General features: G+C 46.6%; 1 protein-coding gene across 1 annotated transcript in view; it reads right to left on the minus strand.

The window, feature by feature from the left end:
• The window catches only part of pde4cb (phosphodiesterase 4C, cAMP-specific b), a 36,205-nt gene that overhangs the window by 12,498 nt on the left and 11,207 nt on the right, over positions 1-12,500 (minus strand). Inside the window, exons 2-4 of the mRNA XM_030784232.1 lie at positions 2,486-2,677; positions 714-750; positions 510-583 (exon numbers count right to left, since the gene is read on the minus strand). Coding sequence (XP_030640092.1) covers positions 510-583; positions 714-750; positions 2,486-2,677 — 303 coding nt within the window. The remainder of the gene's footprint in view (positions 1-509; positions 584-713; positions 751-2,485; positions 2,678-12,500) is intronic.

Here is a 12,500-nt window from a genome sequence, read left to right on the forward strand (position 1 = left end):
CTCTCTCTCACACCCACACACACACACGAGCACACACATGCACACACGCACACAAACACACGTGTTTAATCTCGGTCTCTCTCTCTCTCACACACAAACACACACACACACACACGCACACACACACACACACACACACACACACGCACACACACACACACACACACACACGTTTAATCTCGCTCTCTCTCTCTCTTTCTCTCTCTCTCACAAACACACACACACACACACACACACAGACACGTTTAATCTCGGTCTCTCTCTCTCTCTCTCTCTCTCTCTCTCTCTCTCTCTCTCTCTCTCTCTCTCTCTCTTTCTCTCTCTCACAAACACACACACACACACACACACAGACACGTTTAATCTCAGTCTCTCTCTCACGCTCTCTCTCTCTCTCTCACACACACACACGCACACACGCACACACACACACAAACCAGTCCTCTCCTTCAGCCAGACCTGAATTTCAGCCTTTTAAAGGGTCAGGAAAAGAAGGAGAAGCGTCTTACTTGTTTGTTGTCCGATCCTGTAGATGTGTTAAAGTGGCAAAGTTACTCCTCACCGTTCTGAGACTGGCCAGAACCTACAGAAAAAAACAAATTCTCACTCTCACAAACTCCCAGCCTACAACTCTCAGTTCAAACCAGATTTAACCAGGTCCAGCATCAAAACTACACCTTATGTCGAATGACGACTGATGCTACTGCACTCACCTGTGCAAACGGTGTTACAATCATGTCTTCTCCATGTCTGAAATACGAGAGACATCACTTCAGTATCAAGGGCTGATTTCATCATAGGTTTTTTGCACTTCACACATTACGCTACGCTGTGCAGGTATAAAACCTCAAAGCACTGCCCATAACCAGGCAACCAGCAAAATAACATCAACTGTAGAGTTTAGCTTCATATCACAAGTATACAGACTTCTGTTTGTCTCATTCTAATTTCATTACAAAAAAAATAAAAATACCAGTGACATTTAGACAAGGTTTGGGTAACAGTGAAGTTTTGTCATGCAGTCTGAGTGGCTGGAGGAAGAGGAAGAGGAAGTGAGTGTGAAGAAGAAGAAGAAAAAAATAAAACCTACAAAACATTTCATCACTTCAGTTTCAAGGGCTGACACCCACATCATTTGTGCTTAATGTCATGACAATTACTTTAATGCAGATTCATAAGCTCACACACACACACACACACACACACACACAGAGAAAACAGGATCTGTAAAAGTCATGTTTGTTTTTTTTTTAAGCCAATTGAAACACTACGTTCCTTGGCAATATCATCCACAGAATGATAGACATTTCACAAGCCCTTATGAATCTGTGTGGCCTGTTTATGTATGAATTTATAAATAAGCTAAGATACTCAGACCTTCAAACCAAAGTCCTTGTTGTGTCCGTTTCAGATTGTGACTCATGCTTGATGGAGGCGTGTGGAGGGAGGGAGGGTGGGTGTAGCACATGCACTTATAAACCTGACTAAGCAGTGACCCCACGGTACGTGTAAATGGGGTTTCCTGGCAGGGGCAGAGAAGAAAGGCCAGAGGGGAGCCCTTGAGCTGTGTTTTGGATTCAGGTGTTTGGAAAAGGTCTTCGAAGCATAAATAAATAAATAAATAAATAAATAAACAGGTGGTGGGGGGTGGTGGGTGGGGGGTTGGGGGACAAAACAAAACATGTTTTTCACACTCATTTCTCACCGAGGTAGCCAACTGACTTCCCAGTGTTTCAATGCTTCTTCCCTTTGAAAATAAGCCAAAGTTAGAGATCTCTGTCCAACGTCTGGGTAGAACTACAAACACTAAGACAGAATAAATGACAACGCTACGAGGGGCTTTAGGGGTAGGCTCTTTTTTTTTTTTTTTTCGCTGACAGTGGGTGAGGTTTACGGGGTCTGTGGTCATATATGGCCCTGTGAATTTTCGGTGGAGATCTGAGAGGAGTTTTGGGCTGCCTTTGGTCAGGATCCTGGTCTGTGGTCATAGCTTGGCTACAGATGCCAAGTACGCTGAATTTTCCAGAAATCACTGGCCTCTGAGGATTCATTAAACACAATACTTCATCTTTGATTAAAGACCACAGATCCTTTTATGACCGGGTCCAACTCTGAGCACGTCTGCTGTCTGGAACCAAAAACACTACTGCCGCGAGTTCCATGTTAAAACTTTGATTAAATTCAAAACAAATACCAGCAAAAGAAAAACTTCAACAAATCATCCGCTGAGTTACACTGAGCTGCGGCCATTTGCCTAAACTCATCCTGAGCACGAATATCGCCATGACAGACGATTAAATAAACATCTTCACAAAACTGAGGCGGGTGGGGTGGGGGTGGGGGGTGGGGGGGTGGTATCAGATATGAACCAGTTCCATCGTGACTCTGCTGAACGGGCTTGTCCAGTACAGAGGAAGCTCTGATCTGTTTTTTTTGGACGTGAAGGGGAGGATGGAGGCTCTGGGGTGACTGGGTCGGTACTCACACGTCACTGGTGGTGGAGGAGTTGCGGGACAAGGCTTTGGGCGAAAGGTCAAAGTCGGAATCGGAGCGGTAGAGGAAGGACTCCCGGCGCTGGCTGTGAGGGAAGTTGGCCTGCAGGACCAGACCGGAGCTCGGACTGACCTGAGGGTCCAACGGACTTCGGCCCACGGACAACCCATTCTCGACGTCAAAACTGTGGAGAGAAGATCCGAAAGGGTTTGGTTACAGAGGGTCTGTTCACATTGTCAGAGACTCCACATTCAGATTCATTCAAACCGAACTTGAATCAGTTTAACTGCATTCACACCGTACCTGACATAGCGATATATAACACTCTCCTTAAGAGTGAAGCACATCGAAAAAGATCATGATGCATATGAAAATAGTATAAAGCGAGCTGTTGTCCAGTTTTGGCAATAAAAAAAACTTTGAGTACTTTGAGAACTGATAAAAAAGGGCTTTTGTGAAGTGAAGTTGGGTTGCCTCTGTGAAGTACACATAAAACCATTCACAACAGTCCGGAGCTCCTTAAATTTGCACCTGAAGGTTCAGCGTTGGTTTTCACATCAATCAAACAACAAGGTCTCTGACTGGCTGAAGAGCACAGAGACACGTCTGTTTCCCAGGTAAAAATCAGTTTGGAATTATAAGGTGATGGGGAAAAAGCCCATTAGGACTGTGCGCCCCTGGTTTCAGATCTGAGGAACTGTGCAACAGACTGAGCAGAGGCGACGACTGGGAGGCAACGGAGAATGTTGAGCGTCACAGAGTTGCCTTACTGGTCGGTGAACAGCGGCACTCTTTGGGCCCTTTGGCTCGGGGGCTTTATTCTGGCCATACAATGAGAGATCTGTGCGGTGCAGGCCTCTCCACGATCAGGCCTCGTTCAGCTCATACAGCGCTGCATTAATGCAACTCTGTTTAATGAAGTGTGAATGTTACGTAACCTATGATGTATGAGCCATCGATTCACATTTAAAGCAAGTAAACCAGGGACGGAGAGAGAGAGAGAGGGGGGGAGACAGGGAAAGAGAGGGAGGGAGAGAGAGGGGGGGCAGGGAAAGAGAGACAGGGAAAGAGAGGGAGAGAGAGAGAGAGAGAGAGAGAGAGAGAGGGGGAGAGACAGGGAAAGAGAGGGAGGGAGAGAAAGAGAGAGAGAGAGGGGAAGAGAGAGAGAGGGGAAGAGAAGGAGAGAAAGAGAGAGAGCGAGGGGGGTGGGAGGGAGAGACAGGGAAAGAGAGAGGGGGGGGGGAGACAGGTAAAGTGAGAGAGAGAGAGAGAGAGAGAGAGAGGGAGGGGAAGAGAGAGAGACAGGGAAAGAGAGGGGGGGGGGGGAGGGAGAGAGAGAGGGGGAGGGGGACAGGGTAAAACATTGGGCTCAGTGACGCACATTTGTCAGCTCTATCATATTAATCTCATGCAGTATACGGGAGGGGTTTTAATAAGTAGCAATTTAAGCTTTTCAAACACGCCCCCTACACCCCCCCACCCCCCACCCCCTGCCGCCCAAGGCGTCTCTCATCTCTTATTTAAAGTGATTCTGGGCAGATCCCCTGAAGGCTCTGACAGAAGCACTCATGACACCGACCCTGGACATAAAAAGTGGTTTCCTGATCTGAGCAGCACAGACGATGACGAGTCATTCACAGAGCATCAGGTAAACCTGCAATTCTGCCTGGCTTGCAAAGGGCCCCTCATGCATATTCATAACCTCCCTCTGAATATTCAACACTGCTATATTTACCCTTCCCAGGTGTCAAAGGGGACCCAAAAAAAAATAAAAATTCACTCATACAATTCACGTTGCTTTGCAGCTATTTTGAGAAGACTGCGTTTAGAGTTCAGTGAGTTCAGTCTGAAGCAATCAGAGATCACTGACTCATTTCATTAACTTAGTCAGGGAACTCGTGTCATGCCCTTTAAATTGTTTGTTTCTTAATTTCTTAATTGACTTTATTTACCTCAGCGTCTTACAAATTAAACATTAAAAAAAATGGCCAGCCTTTCATAAAAAAACCCCCCACAAAAACACACATCCACACACATACACACACACACGCACACATCCACACACACTCACACACACACACACACACACAGCCACACACACACACACACACACACACACACAGAAGAGATGCGCAAAGCTTTCATTTCACCGGCTGTGACTCTTTTTTTGTTTGGAGAGCATTCTTGTCAGAGTGTTGAGGTTTTTTGGCGGGAGATTTTGTTTGGAGAGCATTCTCGTCAGAGTGTTGAGGTTTTTTGGCGGGAGATTTTGTTTGGAAAGGCCCATCAGACCAGGGAGGATGTGTGAGGTGAACCAGTGGTGGAAAAGCGGCAAGGCTGGCACACCAGGATATAGATGCTGAGAGAAGTCGTGAGTCGTGAGTGTCTGAGACAAAAAAAAAAACTCCCCCCAAGTGGGTTCCTGTCCGGGGCTCCGGACGTCCTGTGGGTTACGGCACCTCCACTGTCTACCCTAAAACTGTACGGGGTGACCTGAGAACCTGACCTCGCGCATTGTTCTCAAAGTCTGACACAACACTGTGCTTCACACACACACACACACAAACACACACACACACACACACACACACACACACACACACAGACAATAACAAATACATGCACACATAAACATGAGGGCATGAGAGTGTACTCTCTCTCGCTCTCTTTCTGTCTCTCTAACAAATACAAATACACACACACACACACACACACACACACAGAGACAAAAACGCATTCACACACTCTCTCTCTGTGTCATACACACAGCCCTAGTTCAGTTTTTCCTTGTATATGTAACATAAACCAAGTCTAAAGTGGATTCTGCCTCTTGTGTATCGGTGAACAGTGCTGGCTGAGATTACAGCTGTAAGTGTCAAGATGATAAAAACACAGCGTGACTGAACCAGTGTGACTGACCCCCCCCCACCCCACCCCCCAAGCTGTGTGACCACATGACCATTGCACTGAACGACTCTACCAGGACAGAACTGGGAACACTGGAAAGGAGATCTAAGACCATAGCCCCTATGAGATCCAATCCCCAGATATTAAATACACACATACACACACACACACACACACACACACGCAGATGTTATCTTCAGAGAAGAGGATGTGGTTGCTCTTTCTCTCGTCCTGTCGTGAAAGTAATGGTGAGGACGTGAATGTAAACGCCGCTGTATTCGTTTATTTTTGTCTCTGTGACATGATGACACGTGACCTCTGGCCTTGGCATGAAAGAGGGATGGGATGAGGCAATGGGAAAAGAAGGAAAGAGTGAAAAAAAAAGAATGATGAAGGAACGAGAGAACCACCCAATCCCGTCAGCATTGCATAAGACGTCCTCAGAGATGCCCCTGTGTGTGTGTGTGTGTGTGTCTGTGTGTGAGCGTGTATGTGTTTGTGTGTGTGTAAGAGAGAGAGAGTGTGTCTACTTGCATGTGAGTGGGTGTCCATCTGTGTGTGTGTGTGTGTGTGTGCTGTGTGTCTGCTTGCGTGTGAGCATACGTGTCCATCTGTGTGTGTGTGTGTGAGATGTGAGGTCTTGCTCAGAGCACTGTGGGATATTTGTTTTGTACATCCTGTACATTCAAACAACCACAGAAAAAAAAAAGAAAAGAAACCCTCATCACACCACTTGTCTTCAGTACGGTCCCATAAAATCACCTTCTTCATTTCACTGCTGTGACAGACAAATAAGGCATCGTGTTCGCACCCCTGTGAGAGGGGTTCACTAATTAGACCATAACGACCAACCACATGACTGAATCCTTAATGCTGGAGACGCTTTATACTTGTATCTGAACCATTAAAAAAAAAAAATGGGAGAGAGAGAGAGAGAGAGAGAGAGAGAGAGAGAGAGATATTCGAAAAATGAAATTCTGCTGCCAAAAAACACAGATACTAAGCTACAGAGCAGCATCCAGGGCCGGAACATTCCGCGAGCCCACGCCCTCAGCCCTGACAGACCGCGCGTAAGGTTAGCACCGGTGACTCAGTCTGGGAGGGACAGGTAAGTTAACGTCCAGTTAATGTCCAACCCGCCGGAAAAGAACAAAGAAAAACAAAACAATAAAAAAACCATACAACAGCCGCCTGACCACAGCAGAACAGACCACACAATGACTGTCAATAATGATGACAACAACAACAAAAAAATGACGACTGAGTTCTCGCACATAAATGTACATAAAATGACTCCAAAACCTGGGTACCAATACCTGACAACGGGGATGAAAGATTTGATGAAACATTCCAGTATGTAATAAACTAAAAGTTAGCATTTCCAGCCATGAAATTTCTTGGCTACTGAAGAACTAGTCTACGTGATAAACAGGTTTCTTTCCTGGCATGAGCAGTGTGTGTGTACGTGTGGATGTGTGTGTGTGTGTCTGTGTGTGTGTGTGATGGACTCTGACCAGGTGTGTATGTGTGTGTGTGTGTGTGTGTGTGTCTTGCAGACACTGGTGGAGCACTCACGCCTGTCCATCATCAGTCGCTTGTCTTCCTCACAAATCATGGTGTTGAGCACAGACCCTGACCTCTGTGGTATCTGACTCCGATTTCACCTCTCACTCCCACATTATCTTTTCAGCTTTATACACACTCTGCCGTTTTCTCCCCCAGCACACACAATCAGCGGTGTGTGTCAGTGTGGGAATAGGTGAACACACACACACACACACACACACACACACATACACACACTGAGACTCCGCAGTGCTCTGTGTCCTTACAGATACATAACGGATGTACAGACACCCCAGCACCTGCCCGGTCTTCTACCTGCCCCCTTTGGACAGCTGAGGAGACCGTCCTTGCTCGGCAGACACACACACACACACACACACGGGCGCGCACGCACACATGAGCATCGTGGAGGTCTGGAGAGAGCTGCTGATGATTAAGATACGTTGTCAGAGCTTAAGCAGATAAAACAACAACAACAACAATGACAACAATAACAATAATAAAAATACTACTAATAATAATCTTCTTGTTTTTCTCCTGTCTTGCCTTATCTCCTCCTTTCCTCTCCTCTCCTTAACCCTCTCTCCTCTGCACTCCTCAGTCTTAATTTGAATCCTCTCCTCTCCTCCCCTCTCCCTCTCTCTTCTCCTCATATTGATTGGGTGAGGCCTACAGTGGCTATGTGAGAGAGAGAAGCTGTTGGGAGCTGAGAGCTGTAATTGGAGGCCACGCTCCGCGACCGCGAGTGCACAGCCGCTCTCCCCCCTCGCCTCCGCGCCTCCCTCTCCCTTCGGCCGCAGGGAGGAGGGCAGACGCGCTCTCCACACAGCTGTGTCACATTAAGCTCCCAGCAGAACCGGGCTTTATTTGGAGACCGGATCGATCCCGACCGGCCCGAAACGCGGTGCTGGAGCGCCAGAGCAATTAGCCGGCCGCGCGGAGAGGCCCCCGGACGCTGAGGACGAGGAAGAGGAGGATGAGGAAGAGGCTGAGGCCAGCAGAAAAACACACGGACAGGAGAGCGGCAGAGCCCTGGGCCTTCGGATACACAGCACGGGTGACTTCTGAGTAAACAAGGCTCGAAACCCGCGGTGAGACAGCCTGTTTCTCTTCCTTTACGAATTAAGTGATTAGGAGTGAGAGGCGGGAGAAGAGGGCATTCCAGATGCTCCACAAAAAACGAAAGGAAGAGAGAAGCTTTTCTCTTTTTTTTTTTTCCCCTTTTCCACTCTTCTTTCAGAAAAACAAAGTGCTACCTACACTGGGCAACACAGATATGAGTAATGGGATGAAACCAGAGGGCTTTGAGTGGATTCAGGGGAAAAAAGCATTAAACACACAGACACGCACACACACACACACACACTTGTACTCACACTCACACCCACACCCACAGTCACTCATGCACACAGTTCCTCACACACTTACACACAAACTTAGTCTTGCATGCACGCAAAACAGACACACACATACATGGACACACACACACACACACACACACACACTTTTCATATCTACAGCAGTAGCTGTGACCACAAACGCCTGGGTGCCGGTGCAGAGGCCTGGTTTTGACGTCACCACTGGTTTCAGTTTACTCTCCCCTCACAGATAAACGACAGCAACGGGGCCCGATGGATACGAGATAACAGCTTTAAGAAAAGAAAAAAGCTCTCTTCATTTTGTAAGGGCTCTCCCTACAGACACACACACACACACACACATGCCGAACAGTTACACCCTGAGATCTTCAACTGATGGCCAAAGTTTTTTTTTGTTTGTTTCCAGTCTGATGGTCTCCACTGGGCCCCTTACTTTGAATATCATTTCATTTCTCTCTCTCTCACACATACACGTATACACAGACTTACTCTTTCTCTCTCTGACACATTCGTTCTCTCTCTCTTTCTCTCTCTCTCTCTCTAAAACACACACACACAAACACAAACACACACACACCACACACACACACAAAGTTGTACAGGAGTGACAAACGTGCGAGCGTAACGACACACAAAAGCTCTCTGCCCAGTGCCATCGGTTTCCTGCCATTGAAAAGGTCTCCAGTGTTTTTCAGACACTCTGTCTCTAAAAGGCTCTTTTCAGCATGTTTTGACAGGACACAACACCGCTTTGAGTTTCTTCAAAACAGGAAATGACGAGGCTGCCCCTCAGAAGAGGTCTTTAAGTCAAAAAGATGTTCTCCTCTGTCCTCCTGTTCTCATGGAGATAGGAGAGAGGGAGACATGAGAGAGGGAGATACTCTCTCCAACTGCCACGCTCGGCGGGTCACGAGGCCCAAACGACTTTTTTTTTTTTTTTTTTAATTTTCCAACACACACACACACGCACGCACACACACGCGCGCGTTATGGTAAAAACGCGAAGCCTGGGAATCATCTGTAGGGTTGTATATTCAGTCAAATTTACGATGTCTTTTGCGAATATTGAGAGTAATGATTTCTGCAGAGCAGACATGTCGTGCAGATGCCCCGTCTGGGACGAGAGACGGATTATTTATCGACGTCTCAGACGCAGGCTCCTGTTTGCTGCTTTAACACATCACAAATCATCAACAAACCAGAGTGTGAATGATATCCCAAACAAATAACAGCCCGCGTCAGCTACAGCCGCTCTCATACCTCACCATGAAGCCTGTTTGCTTGTTTGTTTGTTTGTTTGTTTGTTTGTTTGTTTTCTGTCACATTGTGCACGCTGTAGGTTGCACGAAACCCATATGTCATATGATGTAATTGGTGTAACCAGCCCTGACAGCTTTGGGCAGCTGTTGCAACATGGCTCCCCTCCCGTTACGATCAGCCTTAGGATAGAGGTTACACACGAAGACGTCTCCCGTGTTTGAACAGGTGTGTGAGGGACGATGGGACGGCCACGTGGACGCGGGACCTGCCGCTGGCAGGGGCCACGCTGCATATACATCCACGCTCCTGCTAGTGCAGCTTCACGAGGATCATTCGATTCCACTTCCTCAATGCAACACCTCGGTTCTTTTTTTTTCTTTTTTATAATTTTATAAGAAAGTTTAGAGTCTAGTTTGTGACTAAAATACTCACATACTTCATTTGATACCGGGGGAAGTAAAACCACGTACGAAATTCTTAAACCAATATTTGATTTCTGTGGTCCTCTTAAATCATTATCAGAATTCTCACACCGGCAGTTTTACCTGCTTAATCACCGTATCTTTTCTGAAAAGCTGTGAATATTTACATTAATCAAAATACATCAGTTAAATAAACACTCCAAACACAAAAGTCAACGCCAGCAGACACGAATCGATAAATAAACAAATAAATAGACAGATAGATAATCTATGGTCTACACAAGCTCCTATGCAGAGCATTACGAAGCCTGTGTGAACTTTGTGTGAACTGTGTTTGGAGTGAGTGAGAAGTTTCAGTCTCTTTGTCCTGAGGTAGAAAGACCCTGAGAATACAGAGGCTCAACACCCACATGTTTCAGATCCAGGAAGCTGAGGAGTGACAGAGGGCGACCAGGGGACACCCCCAGAACCCCCCCACACCCCCCCACACCAAATCAGTTCGATTCTCACCAGAAAACAGATACTGCTACTGCACAACACAAGTCATCAAATGACTACACTGAAAACCACACTGAAACACTGAAAGTAACCCCCAAAAACACACACACACACACAAGAGACAGCCTGTACTTGGCAAAAAAAGTTCACAAACATGCAGGGATCACATGTGAGGTGCACGTTTAAGAAAAGAAAAGAAGAGAAAAGAAAAGACAAGAAAAGAAAAGAAAAAAGAAAAGAAAAGAAAAGAAAAAACAGATTACCGCCTGCGTTTCTCCACTATGTCAATAGGCCTGTTCACGGCGAACGGGGATCCGTAGATATTCCCGTTCCGCACTCTGAACGGACGCTCGCGCGGAGAAAGGCACACACAGTTTGTTGGCAAACTCATGTTTCTCTCTCTCTCTCTCTCTCTCTCTCTCTCTCTCCCTCGTTTTTTCTCTTCCTTTTCCTCCAGTCTTCCTCACGACGGCACGGGCACCTTTCTTCACGACCACTTCTCATTCATCCATGCAGCTCTGAAGCGTCGTCTGGCTCCTCTCGGCCAGCGGAGAAACGCGGCGTCAGAAAGACAGAGAGAAGCACAAGGACAGATCCACTGCGACATCAGAGAGAAAAGCTCCGCTCTCAGCCTGGCCAGAGTTCAGTCGCTCGTAACGTTTCTCACTGGTCATTCCTTAGTTTCTCCCGCTGAAGAAAGGATAGAAAACAGTTCTGCTCTCTTTCCCCTGCACGGCCGTTGGGTTTATCCCTCACATGTTTCTCCTCGCGCGCTCTCTAGTAGCGCAACTCCGGCGGTGAGGGGTTTCTGTGACGAGAAAAGAATCCGGCACATGCTTCACAAACACGTTCACACAAAGGGAGAACGCAGAAACGCGCGCGCACACACACACACACACCTTCAGCTGAGAGCTAATCCAGTCCAGACGAAGGCATGGGGGAAAAATGCGAGTGAGCTCTTCTCATTTCTCATCTCTTTCCTCTACAGTTTTCTCTCCCTCTTTTCTTTTTTTTTCTTTTTCTGTTAGGGTTTCTGGTTTTTCTCGCTTTCTTTCTCTCTCTCTCTCTCTTTCTTTCTCTCTCTCTCTTTCACTTTCTTTTCTTTCCTTCTTTCTTTCCTTCCTTCTCTTCCTTACTTTCTTTCTCCCCCCTCTCTCTTGCTGTCTCTCTCTCTCCTCTCTCACTCTCTCCTCTCTCTGCGGTGGCTCTCCCCTCTTTTCGTCTCTCTCAGACGCGCGACTCCTTCTGACAGCTGAGCCCTCCCCAACACAGTTGCCCAATAAGGTTCGTGTCCATGGGTGTGTGTGTGTCTGTGTGTGTGCGTGTGTGGATGTACACGCATGTATAACATATATGAGTGTATGTGTGCATGTGTTTGAGTTGAACTGTGAGATCACTACTCTGAGGGGGTGGGTTTTCTGCCATGACTGCTCCTTCTTAAAGCATCTGTGACATTAACTCTTTCCTGGAGACGTCTCCTCTGAAGTATATATACATACATGTAATATTGGACTGTAAAATCCTGATATTTTTATATATATATATATGTGTGTGTGTGTGTGTGTGTTTTATGTATGTGTATGTATGTGAATATATATATATATATATATAAAATACAGTGTACATACACATCAATTACACATCAAAGTGCAAAATGCAAGCTTCCCCCCACCACAAGCCCTGATCTGTTCCCACTAGCTTTCATCAACAGAATGATTGTGTCCTCGTTGCTAATTCATAAACTGCGTGAGATAGTTTTTCATACGCTGATCAATGGCATAAAACATTCCAAATGAAAGCAGGTAAACATACAACTGGACACACCATGTTACAGAGTCCCAGCAGACCCTGCCTTATCATTTACTGAACGATTATCTGTCAACGTGTGAAAAAAGAATGTTGTTCTGTCCACTCAAACACTCACAGCCAATCACTGGCTGCCTCTCAGTGAGAGGGGGTGCGAGGGGGTGCGAGG

Source organism: Chanos chanos, chromosome 9 (assembly GCF_902362185.1).
Source record: "Chanos chanos chromosome 9, fChaCha1.1, whole genome shotgun sequence".
Taxonomy (NCBI): Eukaryota; Metazoa; Chordata; class Actinopteri; order Gonorynchiformes; family Chanidae; genus Chanos; species Chanos chanos.